The sequence below is a fragment of the Urtica dioica genome, chromosome 5 (genome assembly GCF_054948205.1).
Source record: "Urtica dioica subsp. dioica isolate 48M chromosome 5, U.dioica_male_clone48M_v1_H2, whole genome shotgun sequence".
Taxonomy (NCBI): domain Eukaryota; kingdom Viridiplantae; phylum Streptophyta; class Magnoliopsida; order Rosales; family Urticaceae; genus Urtica; species Urtica dioica.
The window spans coordinates 39508818-39534565 of NC_142760.1; the positions used below are offsets into that span (position 1 = coordinate 39508818).

At 43.5% G+C, this 25748-nt stretch overlaps 3 protein-coding genes across 3 annotated transcripts; 1 reads left to right on the forward strand and 2 right to left on the reverse strand.

Annotated features, from left to right (window-relative positions):
• Nucleotides 1–12151: 12151 nt before the first annotated feature.
• ETFALPHA (electron transfer flavoprotein alpha) lies at nucleotides 12152–15681 on the reverse strand. The gene is made up of 8 exons (XM_089614049.1): nucleotides 15540–15681; nucleotides 14927–15109; nucleotides 14264–14475; nucleotides 13512–13675; nucleotides 13199–13357; nucleotides 12834–12886; nucleotides 12490–12630; nucleotides 12152–12385 (listed from the first exon to the last, which is right to left on the reverse strand). Exons 1-8 carry the CDS (start codon nucleotides 15630–15632, stop codon nucleotides 12308–12310), a joined length of 1083 nt encoding a protein of 360 aa, XP_089470175.1. The 5' UTR covers nucleotides 15633–15681; the 3' UTR covers nucleotides 12152–12307.
• Nucleotides 15682–16994: 1313 nt separating this feature from the next.
• Nucleotides 16995–23217, forward strand: LOC149398421 (protein disulfide-isomerase 5-4-like). Its single transcript, XM_089614953.1, has 15 exons — nucleotides 16995–17251; nucleotides 17673–17763; nucleotides 18315–18409; nucleotides 18633–18690; nucleotides 19165–19349; nucleotides 19497–19554; nucleotides 20146–20186; nucleotides 20285–20359; nucleotides 20838–20894; nucleotides 21415–21481; nucleotides 21678–21827; nucleotides 21940–22161; nucleotides 22249–22401; nucleotides 22677–22754; nucleotides 22855–23217. Exons 1-15 carry the CDS (start codon nucleotides 17211–17213, stop codon nucleotides 22930–22932), a joined length of 1449 nt encoding a protein of 482 aa, XP_089471079.1. The 5' UTR covers nucleotides 16995–17210; the 3' UTR covers nucleotides 22933–23217.
• A 182-nt stretch (nucleotides 23218–23399) lies between these two features.
• Nucleotides 23400–24554, reverse strand: ENODL9 (early nodulin-like protein 9). Its single transcript, XM_089614954.1, has 2 exons — nucleotides 24273–24554; nucleotides 23400–24080 (listed from the first exon to the last, which is right to left on the reverse strand). The coding sequence occupies exons 1-2, from the start codon at nucleotides 24448–24450 to the stop codon at nucleotides 23635–23637; spliced, it is 624 nt and encodes a 207-aa protein (XP_089471080.1). The 5' UTR covers nucleotides 24451–24554; the 3' UTR covers nucleotides 23400–23634.
• Between the last annotated feature and the right edge of the window lie 1194 nt (nucleotides 24555–25748).

The window sequence follows — 25748 nt, forward strand, 5'->3', positions numbered from 1 at the left end:
ACCGCATGTTCGCCAATCAAATTGGCAAAACTATGGAGGTCTACGTGGATGACATGCTTGTCAAAAGCCTCAAAGCCCACGACCACGTTCGAGACCTTAGGGAAATGTTCACGATCCTGCGGCGCTACAAGATGAAGCTTAACCCCAACAAGTGCGCTTTCGGGGTCGAGTCTGGAAAGTTTCTGGGCTACATGGTGAGCCGCCGCGGGATCGAGGCCAATCCTGAGAAGATTAAGGCGATCTTAGAGATGAGGTCGCCACGAAAGGTCAAAGAAGTTCAAAGCTTGACGGGAAGGATCGCCGCCCTGACACGATTTGTTTCCAAAGCCACTGACAGGTGCCAACCGTTCTTCAAGGCACTGAAGAAGACCGACGGGTTCGTGTGGACGGAGGAGTGCGAGGAAGCATTCCGCGATATGAAAGCCTATTTCACCTCCCCCCCGTTCCTCGCAAAGCCGAAGAATGGCGAAACCTTGTTCCTCCACCTCGCGGTTTCCGATAGGGCCGTGAGCGCGGTTCTCATACGCGAAGAAGACAAGGTGCAATGGCCAGTCTACTACGTTAGCAAGGCGCTCCTCGACGCCGAAACCCGATACCCCGAGATCGAGAGACTGTCCCTCGCCCTCGTCATGAGCGCGAGAAAACTCCGGCCCTACTTCCAAGCGTACCCCATCGTGGTCCGCTCGGGGCATCCCATCGAGAAGGCCCTTCAAAAAGGGACCTCCTCTCGAATGGCGATATGGTCTCAGGAGTTGGGCGAGTACGGGATCGAGTTCCAACCAAGAACCGCCATTAAGGGTCAGGCCCTCGCCGACTTCATCGCCGAATTCACAAGCACGCCCCCAACCGACGAGGGCGACGAAAGAAGTAAGACCACGGAAGACAAGGAGGACGACCATAGCGAGTCGTCAAGGAAGAGAACCAACGACCCGATAGGGCCGGTCTGGGACTTACACGTGGATGGCGCGTCAAACGCCCGGGGGGCTGGCGCCGGCGTTGTGCTCACAAATCCCGATAGGGAAAAGCTGAGGTACGCCCTGCGGTTCGAGTTCAAGGCTTCCAACAACGAGGCAGAGTACGAGGCTCTGATTGTTGGCTTGGAGCTAGCGAACAAGTTGGGCGCCCAAAACCTGCGCATCCATTGCGACTCGCAATTGATCGTGAATCAGGTTAAGGGCGACTACGCCGCAAAGGAGCCACACATGATCGCCTACTTGTCCAAGGCCCAAAAGAACTTGGAGGCCCTGTCGTGGTTCGAGATCGTCCAGGTCCCTCGAGAGGCGAACGTTGACGCCGACGCCCTAGCTCGCCTCGCGTCTGGGATAGACGAGGAAGGCGAGGGCAGCGTCCCAATCGAAGTGTTGACCCGACCCTACGTCTCGAGAGGCGACGTAGGGGTCATTGACGAGACTCCGCCTCCCTCATTGATGACCCCGCTCGTGGAATTCCTTAAACGAGGAGTCGTCCCCGAGGATAAAGAAGAAGCTAGAAAGCTGAGAAGCCTAGCCCCAAAGTACACGATGAGGGAGAATAGTTTGTTCAAGAGAGGCTACTCCATGCCCCTTCTCCGTTGCCTGACCGAGGTGGAGGCGAGGAAAGCACTCCACGAGGTGCACGAGGGGGTGTGCGGTAACCACGCCGCCGGACAATCTTTGGCATTGAAGTTGCTAAGACTTGGATATTTCTGGCCAACCTTGAAAAAGGACTCCCACGAGTGGGCCAAGAAGTGTGACAAGTGCCAAAGGTTCGCCCACATTCCGCGCCAAGCACCGGCCCCTTTGTGTCCGATTATCGTGCCGCGACCTTTCGCGAAGTGGGGAATCGACCTCATCGGCGAGCTACCTACGGCCCCGAGACAATACAAGCACGCGATCGTGGCTATCGATTACTTCACGAAGTGGGTAGAGGCTGAACCGCTAGCAAAAATCACCGAGGCGAACACGACAAGCTTCATTTGGAGAAACATCATCTGCCGCTTCGGGATCCCTGCGTCAATTGTAACCGACAACGGAAAACAATTCGACAATGCGCGCCTCCGAGAAATGTGCGAACAGCTTGGCATTAGCAAGACTTTCTCCTCTCCCCGCCATCCCCAAGCCAACGGTCAGGTCGAGGCGGTGAATAAGACGATCAAGGAGAACCTGAAGAAGAAGCTGGAGGCAAGAAAAGGGGCTTGTGCTAATGAACTCCCCATGGTCTTATGGGCATACCGCACCACCGCCCGAAATGCGACCGGCGAAACCCCTTTTGCTCTCGCGTTCGGCGTCGAGGCTGTGGTACCCGTCGAGATCAAGTTGCCAACCTTGCGCGTCGAGGAGTACGACGAAGCCGCCAACGATGACGCAATTAGGCTCGAGCTAGACCTCATAGACGAAAGGAGGGCGGACGCACTTACCCGGCTTGCTGCGCAGAAGAGGAAGGTCGAGAAGTACTACAACTCGAAGATCAAGCTGCGGGAGTTCGCCGACGGAAGCCTCGTCCTCCGAAGGGTGTTCCAAAACACCAAAGTGCAAGGTGCGGGAGTTCTAGGCCCCACCTGGGAAGGCCCGTACCGTGTGCGCCGAGCCATCCACAATGGCACATACGAGCTCGAAAACATGGAGGGACTCGTGTTCACACACCCGTGGAATGCGGAGCATCTCCGGCAATATTATCAATAAATGTTCATTCGTCCATTTTTACGCTTTGTTGATCTCATGTCACTTTCGATTCTAGCAAAGTCAATTTTAAGTTTCAAGTTTGGCCAAAGGCCTGGGATGTAATTTTTGAACCATTTCGATAATTTAATGAATTACATTTCACTTCAAAACATTGTATCTTAGTTTCTAGCCTCCTCTACGAGCACCCAAGAAACTCGGGGGGCTAAGGGGGATAGGGCGAGAGTAACGAGCTCGCTTACTCCACTTCCCACGCGCCAAGCGGTAACAAAACACCCGTAAATCGGATCCGCGCACCGGATCTCCAACTTCGTACCCTCCTCGTGCGACGCTCTCGCACGGGTCGAGGCCGTATGCCGAGAGATAGCGAAACGTCGATGAGTTGGATCCGCGCACCGGACCTCCGACCCGCACGTCTTTTGCTGCGACCCTCTCGTGCACCGATGCACCTTGCGCACCGATAGGCGGCAAGGCATCGACGGATCACGTCCGCGCACCGGATTGTCGATCTCGGCAGCCAAAACCCAAAACGTGACACGCGTACCAACGAGTACCACGCTCGCTGGGAGCTGCAAACCCATCCCGATACGCACGCCGATAGGTAGCGTACTCGCCGGAGGATGAGCGCGACGGCCACCCAGCTCGCGCACGCCGATAGGCAGCGAGTCACAAATGGATGGCCGGAAATCACACCCGCCGGATAAAACTAATCACACCCGCCGGATAAAACTGGTCCGCGGGAAACTTCGCCGCCAAATGCGGCAGTAAGCCGTGCCAACCGGTTACGCTAAGCATAGTAAGCCGGGCTCGTAAGACATGCACTATTCAAATTGCGCAAATCGATTACACTAAGTGTAGCAAGTCGAGAAAGTAAGACGCACGATGAAAAGAAAGCTTCAATTAAAGCAAAACGATATCGCATAAGCAACCCAATAAGAAAAATACGAAAGTACGACGCAAACATGGCAAGAATCCGAAAGAAAAGCATAAAGCAAGCGCTAAACAAGTGCGCGAAAAAACCAAAGAGAACTCGGTCACTCCGAGCCATAATCGACCTGCTCTTCGTCGTCCTCAAGGTGAGGGGCGCCCGACCCGCCAACGGCTCCTCCACCGGACCGACAGTTTGACGACTGGGCGGCCTCCGCAGGGACTTCGGGAGGCAGGTCGTCCTCCGGCAGCTCGTCTTCCAAGGGAGGAAACATGGCGTCGAAGAAGGAAAATGTGATCCCTCGAGACGCGTTCTCCTCCGCAGTCGCATCTTTGACCCGCATGGCCACCTCGTAACGGGCCACCTCTAGCGAGAGATCCCAGTCCTCCTCCAACTCCGTCTTCGATCGCACGGCGTCATCCTTCTCCTCGATGAGGGTCTGCACCTCCGCTCGCAGGGTTTCCCTCTCCCTCTCGGCCCTGACCCGGGAGATCTCGCTTGCCGACAATCGGGCGTGGACAATGTTCAGCTCTTCGTCCCGGCTCGAGAGGGCCGCCTGGAGTTTCTTGGTCTCCCCTAGGAAAGTGTCGGCCGCCTGCTCAGCTTTCTCCCGAGACGCCTTCTCGGCCGCCGCCTTCTCACGAGCTCGCTTTAGTTCCTCCTCAAGCGCTTGGAATTCTTGGACGGGGCGGACCCCCGCCAAGGCAGCGGCATGGGCGGCCGCTGTATCCTCCTTGTCTTTTTCCATGATCTGCATGCGACGCAGCAAGTCCCGGAGAATGCGGTCGCTCCGTTCTTGGCGTGCGAGCATCTGTGGAAACAAACAACGTACATGCAATCGAAATAAGCACAACAAATCACAAATGAGGAAAACAAGCGAGTCATACCTTTCGGGCGTCGCCGATCCCGCTCTGGAAATGCTCAAGGTCGCTCACCGTCAGGAGACTCTTGAAATCCCGTAGTGAGGTTTCAAGGATCCCCTGAGAGCATCGGTCCCTCAGCTCCGCCGCCTCCGCCAGGAGCATCGACTCCATGCCATCTGGCGTCGCCGACGTATGAGCGCGCTTGTGGCCGGAGGACGAGCCGGGAAGGATCGTCGACGACGGTCGCTTATTCGAGGAGTTCGCCTCGGTCCTCGCCCGCGTTGGAAGCCCCCCATGGTGGGCCTCAGCTTGTGGTTGAGCCGCGATCACGGCCTCGGCGTCGGGTGCCACCCTCGGTGCCTGCGTGCGTGGTCGGTGTCGTCGGGTCATCGTATCTGAAAAAGATGAAGAGGTGACAGGTTAGAGTGCAATACAATGGAATATACATTAATTAGAAGCTTGTGTGCGGTTGGTACCCCCCACGTCAGGGGGAGGAGCAGACGAGCCCCCCGCCTCTGATTCGGGGTCCTCCGTAGCCTCCGCGACGAGGCCCGAGCTCGGAAGGGCGTCGTCTCCAGGCGGGAACCACCCGGTCCTTGCCATTAGGTCTGGGGACTCGAAGTGCGGTCCTTGTCGCCTCGATTCCGGGAGCGCCCTGATCACCGCGTGAAGCTCAGAGCTTTCGATATCGCCCATAGGTGGAAAATCAGCCGCAAGACCAAAGAAGAGAGGCGCGACCCCGAAGGCTGATTCGGACACCCATATCCAAGGATATCGGTGCTTCGAATTAACGTTGCTGACGATGACGAAGCGCTTGCGGTGTAGCGCTAGGTAGAAGCCCGGCTTCCCCGGCACCCCTCGTATCGTCATGAGGTCCTGGATGTCGTCGGCAGTGACAGCCCTATTCTTCGCCCGGTAAAGCATCATGTGGCACGCTGCGACTACCCGATAGAAGGCCGGAGACATCTGTAAGGCGTGCACCCCCAGTCGAACTAGCAACTCCTGGATAACCGGCTGAAAAGGCAACCTTAGCCCACCGCGGAGGCTCGCCTCGTGGACCGCGGCGTACCCCCTTCGAGGGCGGGACGGAAGATCGTCAGGCAACGGTCTGAGGATTGACACGGAGTCCGAGATGCTGTAGCGCTTCCTGAGGCTCTTGAAGCTGACGATGGAGATCAGGCTCGGGACATCGACGCCCGAGCAGTCAAGGTTACCCCGCACGGCTGACTCTCCTACCGGGAAGGACGAGGTCTGCGTTTCCTCCTGCGCAGTAGAGGAAAGTCCCCTCGCCGCGGGTGCTGCACGACGGCTCGAAGAGTCGCCGGAGTGCCCGGAGTCCGGGGCGGTGCCCGGGCGCTCGACCGGCTGCCGGCCGGCCGGGTCACTGTCATCGGGCCGGCTCGTCCTGTGGCCGGCAACGTCCTCTCCTGCGTGCGCGTCAAGCCCGAGGACCCAGCCCGCCTCCTGGCTAGGTGGCTCCTCCACGCGCGGCCCCGGCGACCTCCGGCCTTCGGCGCACGCGCCAGGCCCGTCGGCCCGGCCCGGCTGTCGGCCAATCGAGTCTCCGGCGTTTGAGGCTTGCCCGGGCGTCCCGGCGTTCAGCCCAGGCGCGTCCTGCCCGCCGGCCCGGCCCAGCTCGCGGGTTGCTGGGTCCTCCTCGCGCGCCTGTCGCCCAACGGCCCTGTCCGGCCTTCGGCCGGTTGGGCCCCCCTCGCGCACGTCGGCCCGGCCCGACTCCCGGCCGGCTGCAATCTCCTCACCTAGGCCCGGCCCATTGGGCCCTAGGGTTTGCAGGGCCACCAGGATGGCCGCCTCTCCCTCTCCGGCGTTGGGCGGCCGGCACTCCTCCTGTCCGGCGCCGCCGACCCCACCTGCAGCGTCGGCCGCCGCCGGCGGCGCTCCCCCGACGTAGACGCGCTCCAGCCCGGCTGGGGCCGACCCGCCTGGGCTCCCACGGCCGCCGACCACCTGCAGCGCAGCCCCACCCGAGGGGGTGGGGTCCCCCCTGATGCCAACGCCGCCCCGGGCGGCGCTCCTCTGCGCCAGCGCGTCCTCGCCGGCGTCGGCCTCGCCAGACGCGTCGCCCGCGTCCTCCACGACCGGCTCGGCCCCCCCGGGACGAGGGACGTCTCCCCCAAGTCTGGGTTCGCCCCAGACGGCGCCGACTCGGCCGGGCTCGGCCTCCTCCACGCCGGCGTCAGCCTCCTCTGCCTGGTCGGCGTGCTCCCCGGTCGGGATCGTCGCGCGCGACTCTTCTGGCGCGATCCCGGGGCTGGGTCCAGCGCAGACGGCGCCGACCCAGCCAGGCGCGACTCCCCCGGCGTTGGCGGCGGCCTGCACAGCGCCGCCGGTCTCCTGGGTGGTCGGCCCCGCGCGCGCGGCCTCCATGGCGCGTCCCTCGGCCAGGCCGGCCTCGTGCTGGTCGGCCCGGCTGTCCCCGGCGGCTGGTGCCATCAGGCCGGCGCTCTCCTGCCGGCGCTGGCCGTCTCCGGCACGCGCGCCCTCACCCTCGTCGGCCAGCCACGCTTCAACCAGTGAAAGATCATCTCCGGTCATCTCAATAGCGTTGAACGAATGCGATGAGTGTCGTGTATCGGGTGGTGTTGATGGGGGCGAAAATTGAGCCCAAAAAGCATCCAAATCCACGTGGTTTTCCTCAAACAAGTCGTGTAAGCCATCGTCAACGGTCCCACATCCCGGGTCAATGGGGTCCATGGGCGCGAATAACGAAGCGAGCACGATCGACAAAAAATATAAAAATAAAAATAACATGAAAGGACGTCGGAGCATACCTCTTGACGGCGGGCTTCTCCGATGGGCCAACGTCGGACTCTGAGTTTACCACGCGATTTACAATCGATGATAAACTCGGGGGGCTAATGTTATCGGTCCGTCTCGGTCCGGTAGATCGACGACGGCCACGCTGACGGCCGTCCTGAGCCCGGCGCTCGTCCGGGGCCGGCACTCGCCGTGGCCGGCTCTCCACGGCCGGCTCTCCAAGGCCGGCCCTCCAGGACCGGCGCTCCAGGACCAGCGCTCCAGGGCCGGCGCTCCAGGACCGGCCCTCCACGGCCGGCGCTCCAGGACCGGCCCTCCACGGCCGGCGCTCCAAGGCCGGCCCTCCACGGCCGGCGCTCCAAGGCCGGCCCCCCACGGCCGGCGCTCCAAGGCCGGCCCCCCACGGCCGGCGCTCCAAGGCCGGCCCTCCAAGGCCGGCCCTCGGCGAAGGGGTTCCTCAAACACCTCTTGGCCGCCTATAAATATGAGGGTCTCTCCCTCGACCCAGGTAATCCGAATTTGAGTACTGAAACGCTGTCGAATTCATACCTCGCTCGTTTCTCTCAAATCTCGACCTCTCAACACTAAACCCTCTACAAACCACCTCAATCCTACTAATGTTGAGCGTCGGAGAGGTAAACAGAGGCAACCCCTCTGTTTCCCCTTTGTAGTTCACACCTTTCTGTTCACGTTTCAGGTGCTTGGACGAGATAGAGATCATCTACAGCTAAGGGACGGCTTGGAATACCAAGCCCGACACGCTCGAGTCGAGACGAGACCACTTGGTCCGGCCTTGGGTCTAACCGTCTACGACTCCTAAATCGTTGTCCGAAAAACTGCGACAACACCTTCACCATGCTCGACGATGTTGGCTCTCTCGGACGTGGTTTTGAACCTCTTGTCGGAGCCACCGTTGTCTTCCTCTATGCGAAGGCGAACCACCAAATCTTCAAGACTCATTTCCTTTCGCTTGTGCTTCAGGTAGTTCTTGAATTCCTTCCAACCCGAAGGTAGCTTCTCGATGACGGAGGCAACTTGGAAAGACTCGCTAATGGTCATTCCCTCGGCTTGAATCTCGTGAAAGATAAGTTGCAAATCTTGCACTTGACTAACGACCGTCTTATTGTCCACCATCTTGAACTCGAGGAAGCGGCCCACAATGTATTTTTTCGAGCCCGCGTCCTCGGTCTTGTATTTCCGATCGAGTGATTCCCAAAGCTCTTTAGAAGACGCCTTGGAACTATACACGTTGTATAGGGAGTCCGCTAGACAATTCATCACATAATTCCGACACAAATAGTCGGAATCCTTCCAAGCGAGAAACGCCATTCTCACTTTCGGATCGGTCTCGTCCTCTTGGAGAATCGGAGGATCGTCGGTCAAAAACCGTACAAGGCCTATGGTGGTCAAATAAAAGAGCATCTTTTGTTGCCATCTTTTGAAGTTCGAGCCATCGAACTTCCCCGGTTTCTCGGCCGGCATCATCACGGGAGGCCCTCGGACCGCGCCCGCATTTTGAACATGACCCGCGGGTCCGTTCACGGCCATAGCCGCCATCGATTGAACAAGACCCGCGGGTCCGTTCCCGGCCGAAGCCTCCGCCGAATTTTGCACGACAATGTTCGGGTTCGTGGCGTTGGTCGTCAATACCTCCATGTTGGAAGGCAGCGGGATGATCGGATTCCCCGACGCATCCACTCCGTTCACAATGTTGTTGTTGTTGTTGTTTTCCATTACTACAAAGAAAAACAAACCAAGTTAAAAAATTGTTGATAAACTCAACACACACAAAAAAAATAAAAATATATTAAACCTCCTTCCACGAGCAAGCTGTCTAAGAACGAATATTACTTTAAGATTGTTAGACAAAATTACTCCAGAATATTTATTTTCTGGAAAATAAAAAGACAGCGTAGATGTAAGGAACATAAAATTACAACACAACAATATTATGAGCGGGGAATAAATAAAACAAGATTGGAAAGCACAGGCCGAGGACCGTTCGACGGTCTCCTTAAAGTAATATTGCCCTCCCCGTGGGTGCCGGAAACGACGAGCAATTTACCTCCCAGGATACAACGGCGGAAGCGAGAAGAGGTTTGCACCAAAACGGACTTCTCCGGCGAACTAAACCTGTAACAGAGCTGAGCACCGACGACAAAAGAAAGAACAATTTCTGGAGAGAGGAGGAGCTGAGAGAAGCAGGAAAAGTGTATCTCCGAATGAAATGAGCAAGCCTCTATTTAAGATAGAATTGGCCCAAGGCCCAAGCCCGAGACATTCCCGAAACCCGGGCCCGGCCCGGCCCGGCCCGGCTCGGCGGCGGCGCGCGTGTGTGTGTGCGCGCGAGGGGTTAAGAGATAACCCACCCACACTCTCCTCTCTTGTACTTGCTTGACCACTAAATAAAGAGGAGAGTATATAAACACTACCAAAACACTCATTCCCAACCCATGTGGGACTCTTGATTTCCACTTCAATTACACATATCCAATGTGTTCTTTGAGCATACTTTAACCATCAATTTCTCATTCATTCTAGCTCCGATTTTGGAAAAATTATAATCGATATTATACCCCATTCCGCAAGGAAGAATAATACGAAAGAATAATCAAATTCCGTTGAGTGGACCCCACTCAAACTTTTGCCTAAAGTCAGCAGCTTAATAGACAATAAATATTCAACATTGTCTATTTACTTCTCTAATACTCCAACATAATCAACCTTAAATATGTGTCGAATTTCACTCGATCTTACACTAAAGATCTCTCTCAAGATCTCGAATCTCACGATATGTTTGTTTTGCTTGCTTGACTCCTAGATATTCACCAAATGTCTTAAGTAACGAGGACCCGAAATAGTGGCCCTCTGCATTATTAGAATTAATAGTCTCTAATCTCAACGCGATTGATTAGAAATAGTAGCCAAAGCAGAAGCATAATGAATCAAGCGTTTACCTCCGGCCATTGCTGAACAGAACGTCGTAGGAGCTTTGACAATGACTCGGAACATCGGCGACGACTCAAAACAAAGACAAAACACGGAATTTTGTTCTTCTAAACCTTAGTAATTTGACATAGTGTATGTGTTATTATGGAGATTATAGGCTTAGGGACCAAAAATTCACTCACACTATATAATAGAATCTCCATCAATCAAAGAGAAACATAAATGTGATCTGTTATGGTTATTAAAAGTGACTTTATTCTGTTATTAATTAGTACACTAATTAACGGATTTTATTCACCATAAATTTGTGAGTAATATCAATCTAATGTTTTTTTTTTTTTTTTATTATTGATACGTTAAAATTCCAACATGCCTCCCACACCAACCTTATAAAATGGTACCTAAAAAGTAAATAAAGTTATGTTGCAAACTCTAGTTAATCGTATATCTCTCATTATGTCCGTTTACCGTCTAGTAATCTTTCTTCCTTGTGCGAGAATAGAAACTTGATTAAAACATGGCTTGCTTAGGCCAACAAAATCAAAGTTTTTGCCAAGGATTTTGTGATTTTTTTTTTTTATTTGAGAGACTTTCCGGTTATTGCTATTTATTTATTTTAGAAGACTTTACGGTTATTTAAACTTATTAAAATTTCACAATTAGTTACATATGCCTTAGAGCCCTATCTTTTTTATATGCGCAAGTATTACACCATATATTACAAGGAGAAATTACCAATTTAGGCCGCTTGAAACTATTTTTATTATTAAAAAAAAAAAAAGCTAAAGTTTCATTCTGTTTAAATAACTACTCATTCTCACCTTTTTAGGCAGTTTTCTAATTTTTAGTATACTAATTTATCCATCTTTAATTAATTATAATGTAATTACGGTTTCATATTTTTGTTTAGAACTTCTCGGTTTTCTTGCTCACCGCAACATTTGATGGCTTCATATTAGACCACACAAGCACAAATGTGTGTGTTCTGAGAAATTTTTTAGATAGAAATTAAAATAATAGGGTTTGTAATCCCCATCCTCTCTATATAAGTCCCACATGGAAATGATACAAGCATTTGATTTCAAAAAGACATTATATTAGGTAGAGAAGGGTGTCCATACAAACCTAGTTGTTGATCTTCTAAATTATCTCACATTGTTATTTCATACTCTTCTAAGTCTGAAGTCAATAAAAATTAAATAGGTTTATAAACAAGGTTTGAAATCAACATAAATTATTATGGTAAATATACTTTAAAATTTGTAAATGTAACAGGTAAGCATTTACTTCATTCAATCTGACCAATTCGGTATTTAAGTATCGCGTTTTTGGGTGCATGACGGGACAAACTCCCGCCAACACATTGAAGATCCCACAACTAAGGCATATTTAGCAAGTCTGTGCTATATTTCGTGGAAACAAAAGCAAATCTTAGATAAGAGGAATAAGCCACCAAAGCCTTGATGTCTTCGATAATAGTTGCAAGTTCAGTGCATGTGCGAAGACTTTGATTGCACTCTGGCATTATTATCTTGCGAGCTGATTGTACCACGGCCGATCTCCATCCCATCTCTAAAGCCAACTTTATTCTCTAGTATATAGCAAAGGCTTCGGCTAATTGCTAACTGAGCTAACAGCCCCCATGGAGAATAAACTATGTGTGACGCTAGAACTATAACGTTAAATGTTTCAGATTTATTTAAGAGTTGATAAACTAAATTAATACATTATTTATATTGTTCTTCTCGGGTAAAAAATTACCTTACACAATCTTGGCTTATATTATTAATATTTAATTTTTTTTAAATTGCACATTTACCTAATTAATGAGTTGATAAACAAAAGTATTGAACTCGTCCACATGACTAGTTCGTTTGAATATGCAAAGAAGGAAGATCAGTGACGAAAAATCCGTGATGCTGACACTAAAAAAATTAACCTTATTATTTTCTATGTCTTGTTTTGGAATCATATGATAACTACTACTCAGAGCAACATACATTTTCTTCTCATTTATTATAGATGAAAATTCAACAACTCTTATTATGAACTTGTGAATCAAAGCTTTCTTATATGCATCGACAAATACTTTTGCATTTTATCATCTTCAAGTGCTCATAGGAACATCGTCGTTATTTTTTCTCTGGAAGCTTCTCTAGCAACTCAGGTACAATCTCAAAGAGATCACCAACGAGCCCATAATCCGCAACCTGTTAACATAATATAACAAATCATTACATACACCAAGTGAAAAAAAAGAAGTAATTTTTTCCACGGGGAGGTTGAACTATCGGAGAATAAAGAACAAAGAAACCTGAAAAATCGGTGCATCAGCGTCTTTGTTCACGGCAACAATGACCTTGGAATCTTTCATGCCCGCTAAGTGTTGGATGGCTCCGGAAACACCGAACGCCATGTATAGCTCGGGAGCGACTATCTTTCCCGTTTGACCAACCTATAAAAATATCATTGGATCACCATTCAGAACTGCATCAAGAGCTCAGATCCATAAATAAACATTGAATTTTTAAATCTTTACAGCAAAATTATAAGCATCGGCGAAATATTTGAGTAGATATTAAAAAAAAAAGTTGACCATCCAGCAGTTCTCAAGATTTATAAAAATATTAACGAAAAAATTAAGTCAAATCTTTTTACCTGCAAATCGTTCGGGACAAAACCGGCATCAACGGCAGCTCGGGTGGCTCCAACTAATCAGAACAAAGGGAAAAAAAATTATCTATCAAATAAGATAAAACTGCTTTAATAACTTGAAAATATAAAAGTTTTGCGTGAAGCAAATAAAAAAAATTGAGTTGATCACAAAGCAGAGGCAGAAATAGACTACAGAAGAATAAAAATTACTTTGATTCATAAATCTGAACATTAGGTTTTGAAGCACCATATAAATGCTCGGCATGAGAAACTTGATCATCAAGCAACGGTGATCGCCGGAAGCAAATATTCGAAGTTTTCAGAAGGAATAAAAAATTTATAAGAAAATACACCAAACAGTACATTACCAGCTGCACCAAGTTTCTCTGCAAGTTTGTCTATCATTTTGAAGTTTTCGGCGCTTTTAAGCCCACGGCCACCGGTTATTACCACGCGAGCGTTCCCCAAATCGGGTCGTTCCGTGTCTTGACACGATAGCTTTATGAATCTTGATTTCCCAATAGAATCTGGCATATAGTTAATGTCCCATTTGTATTATCGCTATTTATCCACTATTTATCTCTCGATCAACAAATGCATATGAGAAGAAGACGTGTATTTAATGAGGATATGTGATATTTCAAAGCAATTAAATTCGGGAAAAAAAAAAGATTAACAGACCTTCACTGAAGGTGGAGAGATCAACCTGGGAGATCGGAGCTTCGTTAGACTTTGAATCGCCTGAGGTTTGGGCTACCGGAAAAGATGTTGATCGGATGGTCAGAAGGCAAGGGCCGTTACCCACATATCTAACTTTACAAAGAGCATTCCCAGCGTAGATCGGCCTGCCAAATAATAATAAAACTGTATTTGAGACATTTGCCAATAAAAAAAACAGTCACACGAAAGTCTATTCCGCGTTCAAGCCCTCACGTGCCAGGCACGAGACAATTCCGTCTATTCACTTGATGAAACAGACTCATTTTGCAAAAAAATAAAAAATAAAAAAAATGCTTTGCTTTAAAAAAAAACTGTACTTTAATATAGTCCGAGAAAGAAAACTTCCCTCGTAGAAAAATAGAATGGACTTATCCCAAATGATCATTCGTCTCGTACCCTATTGTTTCAAGTATCTCACACTACGGGACTCACATTTTTATTAATAGCATTGGGCTAGCTTGGTGATTAATGAGAATCAAACACGACCCAGTAAGTGAAATCAATCGCACCTTTCATGTTCTCATACTCAAAAGAATTATTTCCTACTTGTAAGCCCCAATACTGTAATTAGTAATTCTTTCCCCTAGGAGAGAAGAACAAGCCTCTCGAAAGCTTGTGAGTATCTTTCAATATTCCTATTTCGTTAGCGATGAATTAACCAAGGCTCTTATCCATATCATGTGAAATTATTACTCAAAGAGCAAAGGGCATACCTTACAAACAGATTGGAGTCGAAAATCTCGACCACGTCAGTGATCGGAGAAACGTTTATAAGCGCAGCCGCGCGTGGCAACACGTTCTTCCCGAACGATCCCGAAGACGCGATCACGTGAGAGAATCTTCCGCTCTGCTGAACCAAATGGATCAGCTTCGCCCACGGCTCCGCTAGAGATTGCGCAAACACATCCGAATCAGCCACGAGCACCTATAACAACACATATCTGAATCCATGAACCATGAAAAAAAAAAAAAAAAAAGAGGAACTCTAAATCCAACACTCGTAGTTGTTGAGTTGTGGAGCCTAATTTATCGTCAAGACTATGAAGACCTTACGACGATAATGCGCGGTTGATATTGTAAGAGTATTATAAAAAAAAATAGGTTTGTATGTGTTAGCCCTAGTTTTTCTCGATATATACTTTGTGCGTCAGTGTTCTTTGTAGAGCGCAAGACAGATTGTAAACACAACTCCCGATTTGGGTTATTAGTGAAATCTGCAACAGCAAAGTGCACGTAGCTCCTACATCGAGAGTGAACACTATAAATCTGCGTGTTATTTTTATTCGTTGAAATTTAATTGTTTTCTGATTAGGTCGGATTTAAGGCTCAAATCCAAAGCTCGTAGTCTCGTTATAAACGGTTTTAAGAGTTTGAACCTGAGAAACCGAGGGAAGGGTTGAAGAGACGGTCTTGACTGCGTCTTTTAGGGAAGAACCAGAACCAGCTAAGAGCAACGATACCGAGTTTTCTCTGCTTAAAGACTTTGCAGCTTCGAGAGCGCTGAAGCAAGATGGTTTCAAAGCGCCTCCTTCGATCTCACCCACCACCAATGTGCTAATCTGTTCAAGAACAAATTCCAAAAAAGCCCTAATTCTTCTTCTTCAAATGTATAGTTTGAATTCAAGCAAATTCTAAACTGAAAAGCCAATTCAAGCTCTTTTCTTCAGTGCACGAAATGATCATGTTTTGATTTCGATTCTTCTACGAATAAGTAAAACTAAAACCGGCCATTATCGAATGTACAATAACAGCACAGACGGTTTTACAAATTTCAGTGTTTTCTTATGTATAAATTCATAGACGAAAAGATAATTTTTTTTCCTCAGCATATGATCAATTTGAAGACTTTTGTGGAGAAAATGGACATTTTTCTGTATTTTTCTGATTCTTTGAGTTTCTTTAATCCTAAATTGCCAAAAGAAAAAAGAAAAATTGATAGTACAAGTCTCTGATTAAACAGAAAAATAGAAAGCTCGACAGAGAACTAACAGATCGAGAGGTATACGAAAACGAGATGATTTGAGATGCTTTAGAAGAGACGTTTCGTTGCCTGAGAGCTCTAAGCAAAGCGTAAGCCGCCATTTTTGTTTTGGATTCGGGGGCAATGGTGACGAAGAGCAGGACATGTAGAGAAACGGCAATTTAGTTGTCGTTTATTCTCACAGAGAATCGAGTCTGTTGTCGTTTACAGAAAACGAAAACGACATCTACTTTTGTAGTAGACAGTTGCCCCACGTTTTTTTTTACGTAAATCTGAGAAAACGAAATAAATAAATATATATATATATATATATATATATATATATATATATATCTATATCTACTTACTCTCAAAAAGACCCACAAATTTTAAGCCAAAAAATGTTTCGTCACCCTCCTCAATCGCCACGTGGCACATTCTAAGTTTTTTTTAGTGGGCTAAAACAGTTAATGCATCAGTGTGAGAAACTTATCTGTTACTTTTTTTGTTGAACCAATTATCTACTACTGTCTCATTTCATAACATAACATACATGAAGAAAGAAAAAAAAAATAGAATGCTCAATGATCATATTGCATATATGCTGTGCCACGGGCACGGCCTCAGAACTAGTAATATGTAAAAGGAAAAAATAAATCCATTTCATTCTAATTGGATTTCAAAGATTGACAATACACAATAGTAGGAGATAAGGGAGGAGATGGTTTAAGTTAAGGATAAGAATCTCAAATATAACTATAATTCTTGAAATTTCAAAAAGTATTATTTGATTTAAAATTTGTCATTAATGCTTTTGGATCTATAAACTATTAATGAACTCAACTAAGCTTAAATTTATTTGTCATTAGATAAACCATAATAACGAAGGAAATAAATAAAGCTAGAAACTTGAATTTCAATAAAGTTTGGGAAAATAACAAAAGTAATTGTTTTTAAGAGTACATTTAAAAAATAAATGTTTTAAATCCTTTCAAAATTAATTTTCAAAATGGTAAATAATTAATTTTTTTAAATTAAATCGCAAACAATAAATAAAGTTAAGTGGAGTCCAAAAATAACATACAAATATGTTTAAATAGATGATAAATATCAAGAAACATTAAGAAAAATATATGTTTACAACTTATGTTTTCGTAGTAAATACTATTAATATATACTTTCTGTGGTAAATTATAATAAAAAAACAGCTACCATAAATAATTTACACATTAAATATTTTAGTGAAATAAAAAATTCAACTCACAATATAAATAAAAAGTAAATAAATCATATAAAAACAGTATTTTTAAAATTAATTATTGATAACAACATATTTGTGGAATTAATGTATTATTGAAGATAAATTTCTTCAAAACAAAAGCGGGTACAGTTTCAATAATTAATAAAAGTAAGGCATTATTTTGTGCAGAAAAAAATAAAGAGAAAACGAGATAAACGCGTGTAGTAAATAAACGATAAAATCACACTATCGAAGGTAGCGAAATCTAGAACTCGTCCGAGCCGAGTCCCTGAATCGGGCGAGTCATTTATAATTCATTGCAACTCAACCACTCACTCTCTGACTCGTCAGATCCGAAATGTCCGATTTTGTTGGTTTCTGAGCTATCATCACATATCTCTTCACCTTTTGCGTTTCGCTTTTTCGTCCTCTCTCTCATTGTTCTTCGCCATATTCAACCATGTTTTCGACCGGAAAGCTTAAATCGGTCGATTTCTACAGGTCAGATCTCTCTCTCTCTATCTTATTGTTGACATGTTTTTATATTTAATCCTTGCATTAATGTATATTTATATCTGTATTCGTGTGTGTGTGTGTGTGTGTCGTCGTTATGCTCTTGGCATTGTATGATTAGGTTTTTGGCATATACAAAATCGCTTGAACCTTTGATTCTGAGAATTAGACTAATTAGTTATATAATATATATATATATATATATGTATATATAAGCTGTGTAATCTAAAACTCTATAAATTTCACAATGATCCATGAAATTGCTAAATTAAGACGAGCCGTACAAACTACTACTTTATTGCTGGTAAGTTGTGTTTGTGTGTCACGTTATATACTTGTATCAAAGATTCGAGTTTTCGTTACTATTATTGGATCAAATGCGTGACGAAGTGATTCCTCTCTTTTGCAGGAAGATCCCCAGGGATTTGACAGAGGCATCGTTATCGGGTGCTGGATTATCGATAATAGCAGCTCTTTCCATGATGTTTTTGTTTGGAATGGTGGGTCAATTTTTTTGCCTTCGTAATTTCTTCCAATAGTTTAAGTTTAGACGCTGAACTTTGAGTGCCAGAAGTTGTTATAGTAATCAGAGCGTTTGATTCTGGGGTCCATTAGATATATAACCATATTTACAGTTTCACATTGCTATATAGCTAACGTTTCGTAAATCTTAGGTAAATAGTCACGTCCATGTATTTACACGCGTAAATTGACGTAAATACCACACCTTTTTTTTTCAATGAAAAGGCAAACCAGGAATTTCAATTGACGTAAATACCACATCTTTTTACCTAGGACTTACGAAACGTTGGCTATATAGCAATTCTAAATGTTTTAATTGGCTAATTACGTAAGTTTTTGTTGATTCTGTCTATAGTGATCAATTCTTTTGAATTTAGCGAGTCTGTCTAAATTTAGAGATCAGTTAGCTCTTACATCTGTATTTATATGTTTCTGTGGATATGTCTCTGTGATTTTTGAGGATGCTTTATATAGCATTTTATTTACATTTTCTTTTAGAGTATTTTTGTTGACTTGTGTGTTTTTTCAGGAGCTCAATAATTATTTAACAATCAGCACCACTACTTCTGTTATTGTGGACCAGAGTACTGATGGAGACTTCTTACGTATTGATTTTGATCTAAGGTGAATATTCTATATACTTTTTGCAATGGGATTTTAGTTAGTTAGATTTGAGATTCGGTATTAGAACTACGAATAGCTGATAAGTCTTGTAAAAACATCAAACTTACACAACTTCATGAGCTGTAAAGCATCAAAAGTTCAAATTGCAAAAGTTTCTATATTTTGAGTATCTTTCTATGTTTCTTGCCTCGTAGACTAATACCAATTTTCAATTGTTCTGTAGCTTTCCTGCTCTCTCATGTGAATTTGCATCGGTTGACGTGAGCGATGTCTTAGGAACAGTAAGTTTCCTCTTTTGGAGTTGGTTAGTTATTTCGGTTAAATGAATGTTGTCAAGTTTATTGATCGAGTACTTCATGAACATTTCCTTGTGGTATCTCTTCTGAAAACTATGGACGCAAAAACATACACAAGAGATATGTAGAAAGTTAGCAGTGCATGTGATGCATAGTCTCGAGTTGGTAGATTATTATCGTTTCAGAATCAGATTAACCAATAAAGCTCAAATCAAGCATTTTTTTTCAACCCAATGAAGGAATCCGATACTTAATAGTCATAACCAACACTTCTTATGACAAGCTTATGATAAACAGAGAAATGAATCTGGAATAAGAACAATAAGCTTTATTATTGATGAAAAGTACTTATCTGTTGTATTACATTGGTGAATCTAACTAGGGCCTAACTCCCACCTGCTAAATAAAATAACTGTGTTGGGGTGACTTGGGTTGAAAAATTGTTCTCATTCATCACAGAACAGGTTAAATATAACAAAGACAGTCCGAAAATTCTCTATTGACGCGAGTTTAAAACCTATGGGTGCTGAGTTCCACTCGGGTCCAGTCACGGATTTCATCAAACACGGGGATGATGTGGATGAAGAAGATGGTGAAGGCTCCGTCGCTCTAACGTCTAAAAGTTTTGACGATCATTCGCATCAGTAAGTGTGTCAAGTTTGACCATCAACCACTAACGCGTTGGATTTACCTTGATATAGATCATACTGCAATGATGTAATATATCTGCTGATATATATATATATATATATATATATATATATATATATATATATTACTATTTTTTGCAGGTATTCAATTTTGATTGTCAATTTTTATGCTCCTTGGTGCTATTGGAGCAATCGCCTGGTAATTATTCTTCATATCCTTTTTTGATTTAGTTGATAAAAACACTTGTATCTTTTTTAATCCATCTTCGGATCCTGTCATTTTTTGCCCAAAAAATTATTGTCATTCAGGTTTTTGTGGTCTAGTATTGAGTCATTTTTGGACATTAGTCTAGTCCAACGCTCATCGGCCTGGGATACCGAACTGTTTAGACTCCTGACTGATTTAGTTTAGAAATGTATGATACTCAAATTGGAGTCTTAAATCCAAACTATCTTACATATCCAAAAAGTTCCAGATTGTTCAGAAAAACATGGTCTGGGGGTAGACCTTTTGGAAGACCATTATCATATGTATGTGCCTAGTCATTTGTAAGACTGATAATACAAGTTCCCCTTTTTTCCATATTCGTTCTCCGGTACTCCTTGAAAGTCACTTGGGTTTCGTCGCTCCTTCATTTCTATTCTCTTCCTTCTTGGATGAACAGTGTGTCATCTCTTTTTATTTCTCTCTTCACACATGCACACACATAATTATTGACGTATATATGTATGTTTCACTTGACAACAACTTGAATCGTTATTTATTGCTCTTTTTTCTGTTTTGCTTCAGAAACCTTCGTGGGAGAAAGCAGCAAAAATAATGAGAGAAAGGTTTTTTTTTTTTTGGCTATGATTATTTAAAACTTGATTTCAAAATTTTATTTCATTTTCCAGAACTTCACGGTCACTTACTTTTCATCTTGTTCCAGATATGATCCTGAGATGGATGGTCGTGTAATTTTGGGAAAGGTTGATTGTACTGTAGAACAAAACTTGTGCAAAAGGTTCGTTTTTGGCTATGATTATTGATTGTCTTCTGGAACTTGATTCTGTTTGTTATAGATATCCCACTCATTAGTATTCTACTACTGTGTCCTTTAAGTACCATGTAACAGTGAATTCCTTATACTAAAGATACTCTAGGGTATCAATTTAGCTTGACAACATAGAAACAATCCTTAAGGCTTACAGAATTGGGATTTTTTAAAACACTGATATTATATCAATAATAAGGGTTTATTTGAAGTCATCTCTAGGATCGCTTCACATCTTTTTTTTTTTTTTTTTAATAAATTCTAAGACAACTTGATTTATCTCCTTCGGTCACTTCTGGTGCCAATGCTAATTTTATTCAAGGAATTGCTTGCTCCTTATACCATTTACTTCGTGTTTTTCTCTGTGTGTTTAACGCCTCTTTGATTTTAGTGTTTTGCATCTTCTTTGATCTTTTTCTGAGGGGCCTTGTCTTTTGAAAAATTTCAGCCATCATATACAGGGATATCCTTCCATTCGCATTTTCCGTAAAGGAAGCGACTTGAAGTAAGTATAATATTTCTTCTTTCACTGTCAAGCTAATGGGGTATTTATTAGCTGTATATATTATATAACTCATAACCTAACATACATAATGTCTGATTTTTTTAATTTAATTATTCAAGAAACGTAGTATTTGTGCCGAAACTTTTAGTACATGGTCCGCCTCATAATCACAGATCGTTATAGATATTTTTGGGGATCTGGGGAAAAATTGGGAAATAAAGAGGCTGCAAAGCATTTGACCAAATGAAATCAGCCAGACTGGAGTCCTTAAACTTCGATGAGGAAGTCAATAACCTAAGGGCCGTGAAATAGTTAATTTTTTTGAGTAGGTCTTCGAGCCCGCTTTATTTTTCTTATTAAATACACTTCTTCCTCATATCCTAGATACACCAGACCGCTGTGTATTGTTAAGGATGAAGTGCTATGCTGTCACTTGATTAACTGCTTTAGAATTGGATGTATATGATAGATGCCTTAAAAAAAGACACTTTTTCATACAGACCCACTTATTCTGTCTCAGGGACGATCACGGACACCATGAACATGAATCTTACCACGGAGACCGAGATACAGATAGCCTGGTGAAGGTAAGTCACAAAATCCTAGATTTGTTTGGAGATACTTTTACATTATCCCCGATATTTTCAAGTTTTAGCCAATGACTCTAAAGCTCTAACTGTCGACGTAGTTAGCATCGACTTCAACGACTGTCGTTGATAGTGTTAAAGATCCTGTACGGTTGGGATGGGAAAAGGAATTGATCAAATTTTCCACGTATTGCAGGCGTTTGAAGAAATTGTTTCGTCTATCAAATTGGATTCTCCGAAGCAACTACAACTACCCGAGGGGACTGGAAATGCAACAGAGACCGTGAAAAGACCCGCTCCAAAGGCTGGAGGCTGTAGAATCGAAGGACATGTTCGCGTGAAAAAGGTCCGTTTCACTTCAATGAGAAAATATCGATTTTACCCTGGAACAATTGATGATTTAATTTATACTTGTCGATTTCATTTCCTTTTCTTTTCGAATTTTGAATCGTCTTCAGGTTCCCGGGAGTCTGATCGTTTCGGCTAGTTCAGGGTCTCACTCTTTCGACACTTCTCACATGAACATGTCACATGTTGTGTCACATCTTTCGTTCGGCAAGAAGATATCTCCGAAGGTGATGAGCGACGTGAAGCGATTAATCCCTTATCTCGGAAAAAGTCATGACCGATTGAATGGGAGGTCGTTCATAAACTACCGCGAAGTAGATGCAAATGTCACAGTAAGTCTGTTTGAACCCAATAAAATGGTAATTTACGAAATGTAGAAATCAGGTCTTATTCTCATAGCTATGGTTTTATTCTTGCAGATTGAGCATTATCTTCAAGTTGTCAAAACAGAAGTGTATACTAGAGGGTCACACAGATTAGTCGAGGAGTACGAGTACACGGCCCATAGCAGTGTAGTCCAGAGCGTGTACATTCCCGTAGCCAAATTCCATTTCGAGCTGTCTCCGATGCAGGTGATTTTAAGAAACTAAAATTCTTTGCTATAAGGTTTAATCTTTACACATGATATATGTGTCTTTATACTAATTGGTAGAAGAATTTGTGTTCAAGATTCAATCAACACCACTGAAAATAAAGGTTTAATCTTCTACTTAAATAATCTGGGTCTTTATACTAATTGTAGAAATCCACAATTATATGATTCGGGCTATAATGAATTCCTCACCTTGATCAAAGAAAAAATTGATTTGATAATACCCTGCTCTGACCTTGCATTCTATATATCCAGGTTCTAATAACAGAACATGCAAATTCTTTCTCACATTTTATCACAAATGTGTGCGCCATCATCGGAGGTGTTTTCACGGTCGGTATTTATTTTATTTATTACCGTCAGCTTTCATTCGTTTCGATTCTATATTTCTATTGTATCTGAAAATTCTGGTAATTTGGTTTTATGGTTTCAGGTGGCCGGAATATTGGATTCAATTCTGCACAATACTCTTAGAATGGTGAAAAAAATTGAGCTTGGCAAGAATTTTTGATGGGTACTTGTAGCTTTATCATTGTATAAGAGGATCTTATTGTAGCAATACCAATTTAGTGAGATTTTATTTGTATTTGTATTTTATTTTTTAAATTAATTTTTTATGTCGAATAGTTGCATGATGTATATGCTTAATCAAGCATTGCAGCACTTGAGGACTGTGCTACTGCATGAAATTAGTTTCTTTTATTCGGTATTATGGTATGTACTATCCACCATGTGGTACTGTATGCACAAAAATAAATAAAACCTTGGAGGAAAAAGATGTGTTAGTTTGACTAAATGGTCCTTGAATTTTAACTAATTATTTTGTAAATGCTTTTGAAAATACCAAGTCTACAATGATTGGAAACAATTTCATTTTTTTTCTCTCTCTTCAAGGCTTCAATTGTCATCAAGAGCAACGTGTATAATGACACCTTAACAACTCATTGAACAATTCCTAAAATGCAAAACAATCAAAGATTTAAAATTCATAAACATACATTGGAAAACCAATTTATTTCTTGAAAGAATATACTTTGCTTTACACACTCACATACAACAAGCTTATTCAACTTTAGAAAACAAATACCCCAAACACCAAGTCAACAAATATACCCTCAAAACTCAAATGAATCTTTTGAGCTCAAAGGTTGCAAACACAACAAAAGAAAGAAATAAAAATATAATGAAGTTAAAAAAAAAAAAATCATCCGTTTTAGAGGGCTAGAAGAAGAGCAACCAATGAAGCTCCAATGCCTCCGAGAGCGCTGATCACGTAGGCACGAGAAGCAGCGCTCGGGGGCGGTGGCGGCTCGCTAACTGGGGTTGGAGACGAGTTGTCATCTGAGGGCGGGGGCGGTGACTCTTCGCCTGACGGGGCCGGGGACGGAGGAGAGCTTCCGGTCTGAGTTGGGGGCGGGGACGGGGGCGGGCTCGCATTGGTGCTGTTGGTCCGGTCAGATAGGACGACCACGAGGACTTTCTCGTTTTTTAGGCAGTTATCCCTGTTCCCACTGACGAAATGGTGGGGCCCGGATTGCTCGAACGTGAACACGGTGTGCCCGTCGTCAAACTTCTTCAGGGGTCTGTCGACGTTGCAGTTGACGTAGTCGTCTTGGCTCACAAGAAACACCGAGTCTTTCCCGGGCGGGTAGACAAAGACTACATTCACGGATACACAACAAAATTAATTATTTTGTCGGTTTTAATTGAAATGCTTTTTAAACCCTTCAACTCAGTTTTGACTATTTGACTAATCGAAACACTTGCTTATCTCAAACAATGTATCAAATTGACTATTTGAAATCGGAAAACCAAAATGGTGATCTTAAATGAATTGAGATGAACACTTACCTAGAGAGTCTCCAATCTGAAATCTTTTCTTCTCGGCCCATTGATTGTAGTGTGGCTCGGTGTTATCGGTCGGAACAGTCCAACCCTTTGAGTCTCCGATTGTGAACTCCGTGGCACAGCTCCGCTGCACAAAAACTGCTAAGCAAACCAGACCAACTATGTATATGTGACTAGCCATGAGATACTTAAATAGTGATTAATTGTATAACCCAAAGTGTTTGTAATTTGAATAGATGGACAAAAAGATAATTGATGACATGAACAATGTCCTGAGAAGGGTTTTTGTAGGCTGATTTGTTTTCGTGCAACTTTTACTTCACATTTCTATGGCAGTGAAGCTTTTGGTTATATTCTTTGTGTTTATTTTTAGGTTTCTTAGCTTCCAGTGCAAAGCATATGTGCATTTTGTTTCATAACAAGGCACAACTTGATTACATTTATTTTCTTTTTCAAATTGTTCTACTACTTTATACTTTGCTTGACCAATATCAAGAATATTAATGTCTTGTGTTCTTGGCAAACTAATATTTAAATAACCATAAGATCATCAATCATTCATAAACAATTATTTATTAGTTAATTTGTGTTCTTCATGACCTTCTTTGCTTTCTTTTTCTTCATGCAGTGAAACTAGCATTAGCGTACCCCTTTTGAACCTTTTTTTTTTTATGCATTACTTATATCTTTTGACCCTATGTATCATCAACATTGTTCATAGGCTTATTTTCTCATGCAAAAGGTAAAAAAGACGGTCCTATTTTTTTGGGAAAGACTGGCAATTTTGGCAGAGAATTTCGGACTAGCAGTAATTTCTTAATAGTCAACAGATTGGGTTACCATTTTTTATTTTGTTCTATTGCCACTATTGAGAGAAACACAAAATAAAAATAAAATACCAATAAAAAATCTAATATGTATAGAACAATATGATATTGACATTTAACAACCTACAATGAGAGACCAAATATCTCCCTCTTATAAACACACAAAACTTATCTTCAGATCATGAACATTAATTTTGTTCAGGGAAAATGAGCATTAATATTAGGTCTACCAAATTTGAATTGCTAATGCAATGTATTTATTTTTACTATCAAGCCTTTAGCCTTTTAGCACCAAAACAATCAAATTATATATATATATATATATATATATATATATATATATATATATATATATAAAGCAAAACCCAAGTTTTACTATTCATGCTACAACAGTACTCCCAATTTTTAAATTTTTTTTTCCAAAAATACCTATTTAACTTTTAAAATTACATAAGTAATCGCATAACAAAATTCCAAAAACAACTTTAAAAAACGAAAATTCCAGAAACAACTCTAAAAAGCGAAAATTCCAAAATTAACTCTAAAAATGAAAATTCCCTAAACTAACTTTAAAACGATAACAATCTTTAACCGATTAATAGTTTTATAATTCAAATTACTTATGATCAGCACAATTATTGAAAACTAATGA

Excerpts from the sequence above, each read along its gene's own strand:
- ETFALPHA (XM_089614049.1), bottom strand. The coding sequence starts at position 15,632 with ATGGCGGCTTACGCTTTGCTTAGAGCTCTCAGGCAACGAAACGTCTCT. Across the intron at positions 14,476-14,926 it reads CCCTTCCCTCGGTTTCTCAG|GTGCTCGTGGCTGATTCGGA; the intron begins GTTCAAACTCTT and ends GTGTTGTTATAG. Across the intron at positions 13,358-13,511 it reads TCTCTCCACCTTCAGTGAAG|ATTCTATTGGGAAATCAAGA; the intron begins GTCTGTTAATCT and ends ACTATATGCCAG.
- LOC149398421 (XM_089614953.1), top strand. The coding sequence starts at position 17,211 with ATGTTTTCGACCGGAAAGCTTAAATCGGTCGATTTCTACAG. Across the intron at positions 20,187-20,284 it reads GCAAAAATAATGAGAGAAAG|ATATGATCCTGAGATGGATG; the intron begins GTTTTTTTTTTT and ends ATCTTGTTCCAG. Across the intron at positions 21,828-21,939 it reads GACATGTTCGCGTGAAAAAG|GTTCCCGGGAGTCTGATCGT; the intron begins GTCCGTTTCACT and ends AATCGTCTTCAG.
- ENODL9 (XM_089614954.1), bottom strand. The coding sequence starts at position 24,450 with ATGGCTAGTCACATATACATAGTTGGTCTGGTTTGCTTAGCAGTTTTT. Across the intron at positions 24,081-24,272 it reads TCAGATTGGAGACTCTCTAG|TCTTTGTCTACCCGCCCGGG; the intron begins GTAAGTGTTCAT and ends CCGTGAATGTAG.